General features: G+C 46.8%; 2 protein-coding genes across 5 annotated transcripts in view; one reads left to right on the forward strand and one right to left on the reverse strand.

The window, feature by feature from the left end:
• The window catches only part of MAP4K1 (mitogen-activated protein kinase kinase kinase kinase 1), a 40,712-nt gene extending 33,454 nt beyond the window's left edge, over positions 1–7,258 (reverse strand). For 3 of the 4 annotated variants that reach the window (XR_008598254.1, XM_054998662.1, XM_054998663.1), the window contains exons 1-2: positions 5,654–6,545; positions 992–1,049 (exon numbers count right to left, since the gene is read on the reverse strand). Coding sequence is in view for 3 of the 4 variants with exons in the window: in XM_054998662.1 (XP_054854637.1) it covers positions 992–1,049; positions 5,654–5,761 (166 nt within the window). In the remaining variant the exon portion in view is untranslated. Of the gene's footprint in view, positions 1–991; positions 1,050–5,653; positions 6,546–7,176 lie in introns of those variants that run through there. The other variant, XM_054998661.1, reaches the window with a different exon arrangement.
• Positions 7,259–7,398: 140 nt separating this feature from the next.
• Positions 7,399–15,266, forward strand: EIF3K (eukaryotic translation initiation factor 3 subunit K). The gene is made up of 8 exons (XM_054998738.1): positions 7,399–7,498; positions 8,255–8,353; positions 8,905–9,025; positions 10,760–10,834; positions 11,341–11,407; positions 12,240–12,317; positions 13,238–13,363; positions 15,152–15,266. The coding sequence occupies exons 1-8, from the start codon at positions 7,440–7,442 to the stop codon at positions 15,181–15,183; spliced, it is 657 nt and encodes a 218-aa protein (XP_054854713.1). The 5' UTR covers positions 7,399–7,439; the 3' UTR covers positions 15,184–15,266.
• The last annotated feature ends 1,209 nt before the right edge of the window (positions 15,267–16,475 follow it).

The following is a 16,475-nucleotide window of genomic DNA, read 5'->3' on the forward strand; positions in this document are numbered from 1 at the left end:
CTGGACTCTTGCTTGTTTCCACTGCTAACATGGCTTGATGGATCTCTGTGAAGTAGCCTAGTCTACAGATGCCTTGCCAAGCATTCTGCAGCTATTCGTCACTGCAGAAAGAGAAAGGTGATGGGTATGGATCACTTAGTGGAATGCCTCAGACTGTGAGCATGGAGTGGAAGGCTTGTGTCAGGTCTGCCTCCAGAGGTTTGTATTATGTGCATGTGTGAAGCCTTATCAAGGGTCTTGCTTGCACCAGGGCTTTCCCTCAAATAGTTTATCCCCTGAGAGCTGTGAAAAATATTGCTTCTGAGAACGTACAGAGAGCGCCTCTGCCTCACCACAGCACATAGTATATGTGTATCTGGTCTTAATCTAGTGTTCGGGCTTTTCCGGTCAAAGAGCTTATCTTTGAACGACTTCAAGCTCTGTCACTTTCCCGTTATAAGCTAATTCCTGACCACAAGACGGTTTCCTGGCCCCATTTTGTAAGAAGGAATACATATATGGAGAGCTACTTCGATGCATATTCTCAGGGCTTTTTTTCTGGGAAAAGAGGTGGTGGAACTCAGTGGGTTGCCAGCACAGGGGGCAACTCCTGGAGGGAGGTGGTGCCCCTGGTACCACGTGTGCATGCACAAAGTGTGTGCACACTCCCGGGACCATGCAATGACGTCACTTTGGGTCAGCTGGAACAAGGGGGGAATATTTTAAAGTTTAAATCACCCTCAGCGAAAATGATCGCATGGCCAATGGCCCCCGCCCCCTGATCTCCAGACAGAGGGGAGTTTAGACCGCCCTCTGTGCCGGGCGGCACGGAGGGCGATCTAAACTCCCCTCTGTCTGGAGATCAGGGGGCGGCGGCCACTGGCCATGCGATCATTTTCAAGGGGTGCTGGAACTCCGTTCCACTGCGTTCCAGCTGAAAACAAGCCCTGCATATTCTGTTCTGGACAGTAGCCAAGCAAGCGCACAAGGTGGCCACGGACGCCTCACTCACCAGCTTCCATTTTTACAATCTTGATAGCCGCCATCTTCCCCGTTTCCTTGTTCTTTGCCTGAGGAAAACACAAAACGAGTTCAGAAAATAAAAACAAGGAATTTCCAACCACGTTCTGAAGTGGTGGAAATTATATCGGTGGGTTGGCTGTTAGTGCTTCCCGTACCACTGGCAGGTGCGCTATCATGCGATGCGGGAAAATGGCTGCTGGTATCAGTACAGTGCTTGGGGCTGCCAACTCCTGGTTGGAAAATTCCAGGAGATTTGGGGGTGGAGCCTGAGGAGGGTAGAATTTGGGGATGTGAGGCCAAAGCTGCTAGTGAAACGGATTGCTGGGGATCTTTTGTGATTCTGGGAGAATGCCAGCTCTCACCTGGAGGTTGGCAACCCCAGCAGAGCTTGTGGAGTAGCCAGTCTTTAGAGAGACACTTGAAAACAATTTTGTAAAAATATTATAAATATTTGAATTCATAATATCCATAAGATTAAATATTTTAATTCATATTTAATTCATAATATTTAATATTATTAATTAACACAGAAAATATATGAAGAAAAATTGTAAACAGCCATGAAATGTACGAAGTACATTGGGATTTTACAAAATTACAGCTTGTCTACCACTTCTTACAGTTCATGGCCCTTTAACCCTGTGTTTTCATAACTTTTTAATTCTTCATAACTTTGTCCATAACCTATATATATATATTTATATAGGTTCATAACCTATATATATATATAGGTAAAGGTAGTCCCCTGTGCAAGCACCGAGTCACTACTGACCCCTGGGGGGGGACGTCACATCACAACATTTTCTTGGCAGACTTTTTGTTACGGGGTGGTTTGCCATTGCCTTCCCCAGTCATCTACACTTTACGCCCAGGAAACTGGGTGCTCATTTTATGGACCTCGGTAAAGGATGGAAGACTGAGTCAATCTTGAGTCGGCTACCTGAACCCAACTTCCGCCAGGATCGAATTCAGGACATGAGCAGAGCTTGGGCTGCAGTACTGCAGCTTTCCACTCTGCACCACGGGGTTTTACCTTTACCTTTATATATATATATATATAAAAGCACAAAGGTTTATAACATGATTTCCTAAAACAGCTTATCAGAAAACATACCACTACAGTTGCAGTGGGGGGAAATGGCAGACTATGCACAGCGTGGGATGTGTGTATGTGTACTGTGTGTACATGTAACCAGGGCTCATTTTGAGGGGGAACGTGCAGGAACGCAGTTCCGGCAGTTCTCCAAAGAGGTCACATGGCAGGTGGCCCCGTCCACCTGATTTTCGGCCATTTGGGGCCCGTTTCAGCCTGGATTGGGCCCAAAATAGCCAGGATCGGGCCCAAAACAGCCAGGATTGGTCCCCAAACAGCCAGGATCGGGCCTCTGACGGGTAGTGGATCACTCTCCCGCTCAGAAGCAGCCCAATTCTGACCATTTCGGGCCCAATTTCAGCCCTGAATGGCCAGGATTGGGTCCGAAACAGCCAGGATAGGTGATGTCAGGGGTGTGTGGCATATGCAAACCAGGTATGCCAATGACACACTTCTGGTGGTAGCAAGGGCCGTGGAATTCAAGGTATCAGCTCCCCACTTAAGATTTTCACTTCTGGAGTTCCTGGGGAGGACGCTGGCTGATCCTGGGAGAGTGCAACAGCTCTAGCAAGCTAAGCTAAAAAGGATAACAAGCATCCCCCAAAGGCAAAAACAGGAACAGCCATAATCTGGCAATGGAACCAAACTAGAGAAACGGTTGGGACATTCAGCAAATCTGCAGCTGCTCAAACGAAAACGGTTCGCAACAGAATCTTTATAAAAAGGGCAGGAATTTAAAAGGTCAGGAGGGTTAAAAAAAACTCCACAAGGAGCTGAAAGAGCGAGAAGGGAGGGGGAACCTCCCAAATTTGATGCTGCAGGTTGGAGTTTGGGAAGGTGCAGGAACATTGTGCAGGCTGCGTGGCTCAGCAGAAAGGTTTATAATAGTTGGACGAAGTGGCCAGTGAGCTCGATAACAGACACCTGTAGGAACTTCCGATGAGTGGAAGAAGTGAAAGAATTCGCCTGTGGAGGATGAGAGGGGTTTGTGGTGTCAGGATGGTATTTCTAAGGAATGCTGGGCAGGGCACAGAACTGGGGAACTTGTATTCTACTGGCAGAGCTTGGAAGGCGAGCCAAGCTACAAGTGACGCCTGACACAGGTTGGATGCTTGCCAGCTTCCCTCAAATTTTGATGGGAAATGTAGGCATCCTGGTCTTGCAGCTGTAATGGAGAGCCAAGCTATAAAACCAGGACGCCTACATTTCCCATCAAAACTTGAGGGAAGCTGACAAGTGTCCAACCTGTGTAAGGCGTCACTTGTAGCTTGGCTGTAAGAGGGGAAGGATGGGAGCTGGTGTGTGTGTGGGGGGGGGGGTGAATTTCCAGCCAGCTCAAACTTCATCCTCTGATCTCCAGCTGGGAAACATGGCTGCCCTGAGGGCCTAGCCAGAGGCGTTTCCCCTGTGTCAGCTTGACTGGAGTGTGCTTTTCCTTGTGGCTCTAGGGGACATATAGTTCTAGCCAAAATTGCAATGCAGGAAGAAAGAACTGAGAATGGAGGCTAGAAACTCAGCAGTGCAGAGATCAGGGGGAGGATAAGGATGTTCGGCTTCTGAGATGTTATCGGCTGAGTTCTGCGAGATTTTCACCCGCTCAGAGGAAAGCTTCTGAAGCCGTTTTCCTTTTCTTTGTTTAACTGCACAGACCTGGACAGTCAAAGTAGCTGGATGCAGAAGGGTGTGTTTCTGTGTGTGGAACGGCTAGGGATGTTGCGGGCAAAGAAGGGCGGACCTCTTGGCAACGGGACCCTGAAGCAGAGCCCTAAACCGGAAAGGGGGCATCTCCTAGGAAAAACAGTGGCTGCCGATGCCACGGTTAGAAAACCACAGATGTGCAGGTACCCCACTGTGCGCTTCCATCCCTCCCAAAGCAAGGCCGTGGTCGTTTTCTTTAACAAGATGAGTACCAGGGGTCACATCTGCCTGCCAGGTATTGTTTCCACCAATGCTAACTCATCTTAACCAATCTGGCCCCCTGGTTTCTTTACCAAGTGCATCACCAAATAAAGTTTTCTGGACATTCCAGGGAGATCTGAGTTCCAAACCCCACTCAGTGCTAAAGTTCTTAAGGGCTGCAACCCTACATATGCTTTCCAGGACCTAAGCCCCACTGAACATTACATGACTGACTTCTATATGAACAATAATAAAGAGCCCAGTAGCACCTTTAAGACTAACCAACTTTACTGTAGCATAAGCTTTCAGGAATCACAGTTCTCTTTGTCAGATACAACCATCAGGTTGCATCTGACAAAGAGAGCTGTGGTTCTTGAAAGCTTATGCTACAATAAAGTTGCATCTGATGAAGAGAACTGTGGTTCTTGAAAGCTTATGCTACAATAAAGTTGCATCTGATGAAGAGAGCTGTGGTTCTCAAAAGCTTATGCTACAATAAAGTTGCATTTGATGAAGAGAACTGTGGTTCTTGAAAGCTTATGCTACAATAAAGTTGCATTTGATGAAGAGAGCTGTGGTTCTTGAAAGCTTATGATACAATAAAGTTGCATCTGATGAAGAGAGCTGTGGTTCTCGAAAGCTTATGCTACAATAAAGTTGCATTTGATGAAGAGAGCTGTGGCTCTTGAAAGCTTATGCTACAATAAAGTTGCATTTGATGAAGAGAACTGTGGTTCTTGAAAGCTTATGCTACAATAAAGTTGCATTTGATGAAGAGAGCTGTGGTTCTTGAAAGCTTATGATACAATAAAGTTGCATCTGATGAAGAGAGCTGTGGTTCTCGAAAGCTTATGCTACAATAAAGTTGCATTTGATGAAGAGAGCTGTGGCTCTTGAAAGCTTATGCTACAATAAAGTCGGTTAGTCTTAAAGGTGCTACTGGACTCTTACTATTTTGCAACTACAGAGTAACACAGCTAACTCCTCTGGTTCTATATGAACATACATCATCCTTGTGACTTTGGGACAGTAACAACAACCACTCAACGTGACCTAAATTACATACACAAGCATATGAAGCCACTTTATACCGATCAGACCACTGGGGCATCAAGGTCAGTTTTGTCTTCTCCAACTGGCAGCCACTCTCCAGGGGCTCAGGCGGAGGTCTTTCACATCATCTACTGCCTGGTCCTTTTAACAGGAGGCACCAGGGATGGAACCTGGGACCTTTTGCATGCAAAGCAGGGGCTTTTCCACCAAGCCACAGCCCTTCCCCCCTTTACAGGCTGTTGCTAAGAAAAAATGGGGGGGGGAGCAGTGAATGTCATCCTAGCCTCTTGAACTGGATAGAAAGAAAGAAAGAAAGAAAGAAAGAAAGAAAGAAAGAAAGAAAGAAAGAAAGAAAGAAAGAAAGAAAGAAAGAAAGAAAGAAAGAAAGAAAGAGCATGTTGGCTTTCCCAGTACTCTGTGGAACTCATGGCTACATTTTTGTAAAGGTACATTTTTCTTTCCTTTCTTTTAAACCATATTAGATTAATACATTATGGCCTGAAACAAAAATTCCGGTTTGATTAAAATCAGGGCCGTGAAAGCAGCCACTGGCACCGTCCCGAGATGCCACCTGGCTGGTGACTCACGAAAGAAAGGTGCAGTTACCTTGTAGACTTCCCCATAGGTGCCCCCGCCAACTCTCTGCAGTAGCTCAAAGTCCTCTTGAGGGTTCCTGGTGGAAATATCTAAGGCCGCTCTCTCTTGGGCATCCATTGTTCAACGTTCTCCCACCCGCAAGCGGGGAGGTGACAGAGCTCGTGAGTCCGTCTGCGTAGGCGGCAGTAGCAATGTGGTCAGAGCACTGATAAATTTCTCAGGGTGCTGCTTCCTGATTTGAAGCCTGGTTGCTTTCTGAGCCCTCCAAAGGCCTCTGCAGGGCTGCGAAGAAGAGAGTTACTGCTTTGCTTTCTGCATTCCTTGAGGCCCAAATACAGGATCAGTTCCTTTTGGGAGCAGAAAGGACTAGTGATTTGCAATGCCGTTGTGGACTAGTCTGCTTTATTAACAAGTGTAAAGGTTGAACAGGTAGGAAGTGAGCCAGCAAGGACACGCAAAGCCAGCCTTGTACAGAATTGGTTTCCTTTTGGAAGAGATGGCACAAGCTCCCAATCACACCTTTGGGGTCTAGTCTGGAGTTGCCAACTGGCCTGGAGAAAAATGTCCTGTCCCTTTAATAGAGGCTTAATGTGTGGAAATGGGCAGTTAAAACTTTTCCTGGCATGGAAGTAAATAACATCAACTGGTAAATAACAGCTCATTAAGTCTCTATTAAAGGGGCAGGACATATTTTCCCAGATTTGTTGATAATCCTGTTTATTAACAAAAGTAAAGGTTGAGCAGGTAGGAGGCAGGCCAGCAAGAGCGTATGCAGCCAGCCTTGTACAGAATCAGTTTCCTTTTGGAAGAGGTGTGCGGGTGTGTTATGTGCTGTCAAGCTGCCTCCGACCTAGGGCGACCCTATGAAGGAAAGACCTCCAAAACGTCCTCACTAACAGACTTGCTCAGATCCTGCAAACTGGAGGACGTGGCTTCTTTTACTGAGTCAAACCATCACGTTTTAGATCTTCCTCTTTTCCTACCGCCTTCCACTTTTTCCTAGCATTTTCGCCTTTTCCAAAGAATTTGTCATTTTAGCCTCGAGGGAGAACCCAGGCTCGATGTGATCTAGAACCCACTTATTGGGTTCAGTCCATGGTATCCACATAACTCTCCTCCTGCGCCAGCACCACATTGCAGCAGGGATTTATGGTGCCTTTTGCACCTATTAACAAAAGTACAGGCAGAGCATTGGGTTGCCAGCCTCCAGGCGGTGGCTCAGCAGACAGCAATCACCGGCCTGCAGCTTTGCACACGATCCGTTTCCTTTCGGACGAGAGAGTGCTGGAACCTTGTGATGCCTCTGGGTACGGCAATGTGTGTGCGTGTATTGTTTAAAAAGAAAACCCAAACGGGAACCACTGCACCCCAAATGTGGGTTGCCCATAAACATTAAACATAACACAGAACAAATCACGAAGTTTTAGGGTTGAGCCTGGAAAGCAAATGCAATTCCGGGAGATCCCCAGCTACCTCCTGGAAGTTGGCAACCTCAGTTCTAATCCTCGTAGGGACGCGACTGCGACACTCACCGCCTGCGGGGCGGAACCTCCGAGTGGGCGTTGCTATGATACGTACTACGGCGGATTTAATAGACGCATGCGCATAAATTCCTTGTGGGGCTGCCGGGACGCTCTGTCGGTTTCATCTCTATGGCGCATCCTTCACGACTAGGCCTTGGCGGAAACCGGCGTCTTATCCGGCCGGAAGTGTCCTCCACTCCGGCTTCATCCGTTTCCTCTCCGGAAGTCGTCGTCCTCGCTGGACTTCCGCCCCGCCGCCGGCTGCCTCCGTCATGGCGCTCTTCGAGCAAATGCGGGCTAATGTGGGGAAGCTGCTGAAGGGCATCGACAGGTATCGCGGGGGGAGGTGTTGCTATGGCAACCGAGGCCCGGTCTCCGTCGCGTTTTCGCGGGTGTTTCCCGGCTGTTCCACGGGTTACCAATCTCCAGGTGGGGCCTGGAGATCTCCCGGAATCACAGCCCTTAGAGATCAGTTCCTTGGAGAAAATGGCTGCTTTGGAGGGTGGGCTCTATGGCATTATGCCCCACTGAGGTCCCTCCCCACCCGCTCCAGGCTCCACCCCCCGAAACATCCAGGAATTTCCCGACTTAGTGCTGGCAACCCTAGGTCTGTGTGCGCTCAGGGACTTTCTGTCCTTGTACCAATCTTGCCTTTGTAAATAGGGGACTTCTTTATTTTTGCTCCCTGCAGCCTCTTGCAGCAATGGAAACAAAAAAATTGGAATAATAATAAAAATAATTGAACTTACTTACCTATATAAATGCAATTACTTTATTATTTTATTTTTATCTTGGGGCATGTTAAAGATTTAATAGGGTTGTTGTGGACAGATACTTGTTTCATTACATGACTTCTGTGGAAGAGGGTGAATGTGTGTGTGTGTGTATGTTTATTTTAGGGGGTAGTCATATTGGCCTATAGTAGAAGAGCAAGATTCAAAGGGAGCTTTTGACTCCCTGGAAATCTAGTCAGTCTTTAACGTGCTCTCCTGTATATGCATGGATATAATCTGCCTTGCTAAAGCAGAAAGGTAGGGAGTAGGGGGATTGTTTCGCTCTGCTCCTCCATTCATTTCCCGTGTTTCAGATACAATCCAGAGAACTTGGCTACCTTGGAACGCTATGTGGAGACCCAGGCCAAGGAGAATGCCTACGACCTGGAAGCCAACCTGGCTGTACTGAAGCTGTGAGTGGATGCCCCTTTTTCTTCCTTTCAAACATTTTTATCTTCCCTTTCTTCACAAATTTGCTTGTTCTTGGGGGGGGGAGGGGGTGGCACTGGAACATCCCTGAGAGATCCTGGCCAAGCTGTGTCAGTGGACCTCAAGGTCTCCGTTGCTCCTCTGTAGAAGTGGTGTTTGATCTTGCCAAGCTGGGAGACACTGGCCTGAATCAAACAATGTTTTTGATATGTTCATATTTCCATGTTCCTCTCTGCTTCTGGCCTCCTTCCAATCCCTGGAAAAATTATTCCTGGGATTGCAGCTCTCGTATATGGAACATTGAAAGAGTGCCTCAAAGCAGAAGGGGGTGAATTTATACTTCTTCCCGCTTGTGTCATGCAGCTCTGCTGCCAGAAGAGACAGGATGTGGCTTTTTTGGGTGCATCCCATTGCTGGATTGTAAAGCAGTTGGTGCTGAAGAAGGGACTGACGGTGGGTGGTGGGACTAAAGGTTTATGGGATTGTGCCTGCCTTCACTGTCCAAAATCTCAAGAGAGACTCTTTTCTCATCCAGGTATCAGTTTAACCCTGCCTTCTTCCAAACCACGGTGACAGCTCAGATCCTCTTGAAAGCCTTGACCAACCTGCCCCACACGGACTTCACTCTCTGCAAGTGCATGATCGACCAGGCTCACGTATCCTTTATCCAAGGGGCAGCTAGTACTGCACTACTGCTGAGAAACTGAGCTAGGATCCAGGAGGAACCCAGGTTCAGATCTTGTTCTGTGATCTCATAGATGTCTTTAGGAAAGCCACTGTCTTCTTAGCCTTGTGTTTCATCTGCAATGTGTTGACATTTTTGGCCTACTTTTCAATTCTGTTAGATCTCTGAGATAATGTACGTGAAGAGCTTTAAACATTTAGCTGTGTAAATGGCACATTAATACTAGAATAATGAATGAAAGGGATGGATCTTGAGAAGAGACTTTGAGGGAGGAAGGTTTTTCCAGGTACGGGAAATCTTGGTGGAAGGCAGTCATAGGCTCTGACTGCCTCTCCACCTGTGTCCCTTGAGGATAGTTTTATTTATCTGAGCAGAACCTGTTGCAGGTACTCCCCGGCAAACAGGCAAGATCAACAACTGCCCATACACTTGCGTTCTCTCTAGTGGCCCCCGCTTTTTGGAATGACCTGCCTGAGAGGCCAGGAAGGCTCCTGCCCTCCTGGCATTTTGCAAACTCTGTAAAACCGAATTATTCTGGAGGACATTTTTATAAAGGAAATAGGGACTACAGGCTGCTCCAGGAAAACGCACTGTGTTTCTACTGATGTAGTACCATCTTCAGTGTTTAAAACGTATGCTTTATTTCAAATTTCTGGAAAGCGTGTCCTTTCACGTTGCTTATTACATGGATCGCCCTATTGGTTGCATTGATTTACACTCTGTAATCCATCTTGAGTCTCAGTGAGAAAGGCAGACTGTAAATTATGTAAAATAAATAAACCCACTGTTTTGCAGTGTATTTTGGCATTCCTGGAGGCCCACCTTTAACCTTGTCCTGCACATGAAGTCTGGTGGAGGGTTTAAACAAATAGCAGGTTATGTCAATCTCCACGGCACTTAAGGAAAACTCTCTGGTTGGATTGGGGCCTCTGGACAGGGCTGTGGTAGAGTGCATCTCTCCTCTTCAGCAAGAAGCACTTGCAACTCTTTATTTCTCTTTGCCCTATGCTTGTGCTTTTTAAAATTTTATTTATGTTATTTATAGTCCGCCTTTCTCACTGAGGCTTAAGGCGGATTGCACAATGCGAGTCAGTACAGTCAGTATCAAAGACGTTTCAATAAATGTGTAATGGATATATATTTACACAAGCAAATTTAAAAACCAGAAGAAATCCAATAGAGAGCTGAAGAAATAGTGAAACAGCGAAAGCAATTCTACGACTGACATAGGAACAACGGAACTACCCAGTAGGATCATGCTTATAGCAATACTCTACGGTGAATTCTATGGTCCCTCAAGGTTTAGAGCAATAATAGTAACATCTGTGGTCCCTCCTTATCCCTGATGGATTCCCTTTCACTTTACTGATGGATCTCTTTGAGGCCACTTTTGTGCCTCTCAATCTTTTTCCTTCACCTAAACTTTGAAGAAAAGGCTCACCTTAGGATATGGGTGTCTGGGGTCCAGTTAAATACCAATGGCATCCACGTATGTGCTTGGGAAATATGATCCTGCCCCAGAGAGTAAACGTGTTTTATCCTACAGCTGCAGCCACCCTTGATCTAGGCTCTAGAACCTGATTGGGTAGTATTTTTTGAGCATGCCTCGTCCCTAACGCCTGGTACGGAGGGCCCCAGACATTTCCCCGCCTCTGTTTCCTCTTTGCCTTTTTGGACTATTTCCTCCTTGAGCCATCCCTTCCAGCAAGAGGAGAGACCCATCCGTCAGATCTTATATCTGGGCGAGCTTCTGGAGACCTGCCACTTCCAGGCCTTTTGGGTAAGCGCTGCTCGTTCTTTTAACAGCCCTTCTTTAGGGCTCGTAAACAGTATTAACTTTCATCACGTACCAACACATTGACCGGTGGTTGCTGGCCAAGATGCTGGGCGAACTCACAGGTGAGCAACATGCAGTTTGGTGTAGTGGTTAAGAGCACGGGACTCTAATCTGGAGAGCCGGGTTTGATTCCCCACTCCTCCACAAAGCCAGCTGGGTGACCTTGGGCGAGTCACAGTTCTCTTGAGCTCTCTTAGCCCCACCCACCTCACAGGGTGATTGTTGTGGGGTAATAATAACACTTTGTAAACCGCTCTGAGTGGGCATTAAGTTGTCCTGAAGGGCGGTATATAAATCGAATGTTATTATTATTATGACTGGCCTCTGTGTATAAAGTTGAGCACTTCTTTCAGCCTTGCTTATGTGGTGGGAGGCATCTTCTTCACAGCTTTGACCCGAGATGGTAACGAGGTACGTGTTCTTTCTTTCTTTCAAAATATTTAAAATAGCAAGCACTGGACGAGAACATGGAGCTCCTGGACGGAATCACCGGGTTTGAAGATTCAGTTCGGAAATGTAAGTACAGTGTGGGGTTCGTCTCTGCTGTCGTGCTTCCACCCTGAAACTGTGAAGCCCCGCGTGTTCTTATTTGACTGCCTTTTCAGCACAGAATCTCTCTGCATTGGAAATCGAGAGGGCGCCAGTCAAGAATGACAACTGACCACACGTTGTTCTCCTTCGAGCAGTCCGTCCTCGGTTTCCCCCCCTTTGCTCTGGCCTATCAGCAGTCTTCCTCAGCTGAAGGGAAGAGCATCCCTGATCTGTGAATCTACCAATATAACGGAGTTCTTCCCACTTTTTTATTATCAAAACAATCATTCAAATGGTGAAGAGCTCTTCAACGTCTTTTTGGACTGAACCAAAAGTTCAAAGTATTATCTTCTGCAAAGTAACTATTATCTGTGGAAAACCTGCAAAAGATAAAAAAGACTGTTTAAGACCATGACTTTTTTCTAATATTTACCTCCAGAGATTCTCTTCACCGGTTGGATTATTGTCCTCTTCACCATTTGGATTATTGTTTTGATATGATTGATTGTAATAGAGAGCTATATTTTTATAAGATATTTATGACTAGTATGAAATATGTTATTTATTGGATGTGAATGTATTGGACTTTGGAAAGATTTATATTGATATTTTGAGCACTTTAGCTCACTTCACTTTTGACACCAGTTAATAATTAGCTATTCAAAATTCGGGAACGTGTTTTTGAACTGTTGTCCAAGAGTTTGTTGGCACAGATATTGACAGCAGCCAGCTGGGCTTTTCCACCACTGCAGCTTGTGGTTTTCAGCCCTGTTCATAAGCGACAGTTTTGAGCCTTCCTGCCTTCTATCTCTTGCAGTTATTTGCCACGTGGTGGGAATCACGTACCAACACATCGACCGGTGGTTGCTGGCCAAGATGCTGGGCGAACTCACAGGTGAGCAACATCAAGCCTTCTGAGAGCCAGTTTGGTGTAGTGGTTAAGAGCACGGGACTTTAATCTGGAGAGCCGGGTTTGATTCCCCACTCCTCCACGAAGCCAGCTGGGTGACCTTGGGCGAGTCACAGTTCCCTGGAGCTCTCTCAGTACCACCCACCTCACAGGGTGATTGTTGTGGGGTAATAATAACACTTTGTAAACCGCTCTGAGTGGGCATTAAGTTGTCCTGAAGGGCGGTATATAAATCAAATGTTATTATTATTGTTGTTATTCTTTTTTATCCAGAGAGGCCTGGTTCATGTCCTATTTGCCAGCTCCAAGCTGGCTCGCTTTTATGGAGCTTAAAGGAACACTCCAGTAAATGAGGGCTTTCTTTGTTAGTAGGGCTGCCTGAAGATAAGCCAAAGGAAGTATATTTTCAGTCAATGAGAAACTAAATCATGGAGTTTGCTGTCAGTGAAGGTGGCAACAGCCACAATGGTGGCTTGAAAAGGTGATTAAGCAGAGTGGTGGAGGAAAAGTTTATAGGGACTAAAGAGAACATCCGTATTCAGACGCAGTAAATCTCTAAATACTAGTGCTAGGAGGCAGAATTGGGGAGTGCCCTGGCCTTTGCACCCTCTTTGCTAACTCTCTAGGGCACCTGTTTGACCTCTCTGGGAAAAGGGATCTGGGATTAGATGGAGCACGGGGCTGCTCTGGGAGGGCACCTTTTTATGTTTCCTAGAAACGTAGCCAAACGATCAGGAAGGGCCGGGTTTTGTAAATGTTACAATACAAGCAAGAGATAATTGGGCCTCGGGGTAGACAGGAGGAGGAAATTGGCTGGTAACTGATCTGGGCTTTCTTCGTGGTGGGTGAGCTGCTTGGATAAAGCCTTGAGCAGTCAGTCCTTCCATCAATCTTGTTTCTGGCAGACAACCAGCTGAAATCCTGGATGAGCAAGTACGGTTGGACGGAGCCAGAGCCTGGGACCATCTTCATCTGCAACCAGGAGGAGAGTGTCAAGCCCAAAAACATCGTGGAGAAGATCGACTTCGACAGTGAGCGTCCCTCTCCCTCCCTCACCTTGTCCTGCTTCTCTCCGAACCAGGCCCGGGTCCTTGCAGCAGGCCGGGTTTCCTGAACTGCCTGCTGAGAACAGCTACGTTGTGCCCTCTGCAAACAGAGGGTTTTTCTTTGCATAGCTCAGCTGTTTTGGATAGCTTGCATTCTGGTTGTGTGTGGAGCGGGGAGGGAGTAGTATTCCCCTGCCCTCGATCACAATCTTATCATGCCAGTGTCAGTCCCTAGCAGTAAGATTCCCCAAGCCCCTCACAGCAAGCAAGCAAGCAGGTGCATTGGTTGAAGAACTTTATTGAGAGAGCTATTCAGTTCAGGGATGCACTCATAGGTAGAAGTTGACAGAAGTAACTAGTCAAACAATAGGACTACTGACATAGGGGGACGTTCTCCCGCCCCCTTTGTATTCAGGCACGAAAACCTAAAAAATTACATGGGAACAAGGCAGTTCAGTCTGAGATAAAGTACACAGTGGGATCTTCTCCCCTGTGAGACAAATACAGTTCAGCTGCAGCTTCGGCCCAAGGCCACTCAGAAGTGAAAGCGCGTATTTCTAGAGATAAGGAAGAGCCTGCTGGCTCTTTGGGAAATTAACTTTAGCCGTTTAGATACCCTCGAGAGGCTTATATAAAACATGTGAGATACAGCATTTAATGGTTGTCGTGGATTTTCCGGGCTGCATCGCCGTGGTCTTGGCATTGTAGTTCCTGACGTTTCGCCTGCAGCTGTGGCTGCCATCTTCAGAGGTGTAGCACCGAAAGACAGAGATCTCTCAGTGTCACAGTGTGGAGAAGATGTACAGCATTTAACTTTGGCATTACAAATATACAGGGCAGTGTAAGATGCAGAATACAACAATGGTAGAAATGTCTATAGCGTTCTCAGTATAAAGATCAGAACACAGTGATGGCGTAGAACACAACAAAGGCATGGATGCTGGCATCCATGACAGCCAGTTTGCTGGCAAGCATTGCTCACTCCTTCCCAGAGAAGGGATGCCTTCTATGCCCACTGATGCAGGATGCAGCTGTATAAAGCTGCAGCATGCACAAAGCTTTGCTTGTGACCCTCTGGTAGGCTGCTTGGTCCTCTCCTGTTCCTTCTCCTATCCCTCATCATTTCTGAATACGGTGCAGGTTGCTGACTCTGTAGCTGCAAACCTGCCCCCCAGCTCTTTGGTAGCGTGGATTGCCCCACTGATGCTTGGGAGGGGGAGGATGTTTGTGCTTGTGGTCGCTGCATCTTTTTTCAATTCTAATGTGATCCTGCCAGCCCTTGAAATCGCCATTCCTGCCTGTACAGAGTGAGCCACTGAGAATCAATGGTGGAGCCCCTCCTTTGCCCGTATGTCCCAGCCTCAATCCTGGCCTCTCCCAGAATCTCAGGGTGCAGTGCCTGGAAAGATCCAGCCATTGGTGGAGATAGGCCAGGCAGCTGTCCGATTCCATAGAGGGCAGGTTCACTGTTTTTAATTTAGCCGGTGGGGCTTGGCTGTGTGGCAGAGCGCTGGGTTTGGTGTGGCATTTGCAGTTTGAAGATCTTGTGTAGTTGGTGTTAGGCAAGACCTTTTTGTGCTAGGGACCCCCAAGAGCCACAATTGGCCAGTGTTCAGTAGGAAGGTCCACAGCGCAGAGGCAGCGTGCTCAGTCCCAAGTAGAAGGGCAGGGGAAAGACTCCTCTGCCCAAGAGCCGTTGCCAGCCAGAGAGACTGATGCTAGTTCTGACCCGTGTCTAAGGCAGCTTCTAATCCTCCCTCTCTCTCTCTGCAGGTGTCTCCAGTATCATGGCTTCTTCACAGTGAAGCAGCTTCTTCGAGTACGTCACGTTGCCAGCTGGGTGTATTCCTTTGTTGTACAACCAATAAATGACTTTTAGCTAGCCCAAGCCCCTGTATTGCCGTGCCTCAACCTTCTTCTGGGCTTGGCCAGTTGTTGGCCACTATGGCGGGGCACTAAAGAAATGGGGCGCCACAGAGTACAAGCGATCGGGGCTGCCAGCGAGCTATGAAGGCAGAACCAGCTGTGTGGGAAGACATGCAGTTTTTGGTGTGTGTGCGTGTGTGTAGGAGAGTGCATCTCAAAATCAAGAGTTGGGGACTCAATATTAAATGAGGGGGGACCGTCTCTCTTGCTCTACCCACCTTACCGTGGTCAGCCCCAAGGTGAGATGAATTGCACTCGCAGGTGCTCATCCCTGGCCTTTCCCCCTTAAGGATCCGCAAGTCTTTGGGGCCATCTTCTGAAACTGCCTCCTGTCAAAACTCCTGCGATCTGACGCTGTGAAGCACTGCTCAGTCGCCTGGATTTGTTCCAGGGCCTGCCAGTCAATGACCCTGGGCCATAGCTGACTTTTCTTAAGACTGTGTGGCGCTTAGGGAGCAGCGGATGGTAGCTCACAAGCATTTTAAGCCGTATCAACTAAGACTTTGGCTGCGCTGTTACAAGTGGGACTGGAGCACAAAAGAGTGCTTCCGTCCATTCATGTGTACTCCCTCCCCCCCATCTGTTTTTTTTTTTGTGAAAATTTCTATTGGATTAGAAACATTCCTTATCATTTACAATCACATTCCCTGAAATTTTCCAATTCTAACCCCCTCCCTTCCCCCCCCTTTTTATTGACTTCCAACAGTTTTCCAACCCCTCATTCTATTTTCCCTTTACTCATATCAACTTTAATACATTTGTTAAAATATACTTTCAAATTCTTCTAAGCTTATCTATCATAATTGTGCTATTACTATGCTCTATCTTATTCTTTCTGGTCTCTTCAGTACGGGACAAACAATTTGCCCCTCGTTATACGTATCTTCTAATACTTCTATAAACATTGCATACATTCATGATAAATCAATCGGTTTGACTTATATTCTGTATGTTGCTCTTTACTTCCTTTTGCATATCCTATCTATCTTAATTATCTTATTTCACCATTGTAAAGCTATCTAACAAAAATAGTCAATATATATCCATTTAACATGAGTCAGTCTATTAAATCCACATTCCGTATGCTAATCTATATTCATACTCCCTTGTACAATTATTATTTGCTTTCAGAGAAAATATTTAATATACTTTCTATCCTTATAATTCTTAC

This window comes from Eublepharis macularius, chromosome 15 (assembly GCF_028583425.1).
Source record: "Eublepharis macularius isolate TG4126 chromosome 15, MPM_Emac_v1.0, whole genome shotgun sequence".
NCBI lineage: Eukaryota > Metazoa > Chordata > Lepidosauria > Squamata > Eublepharidae > Eublepharis > Eublepharis macularius.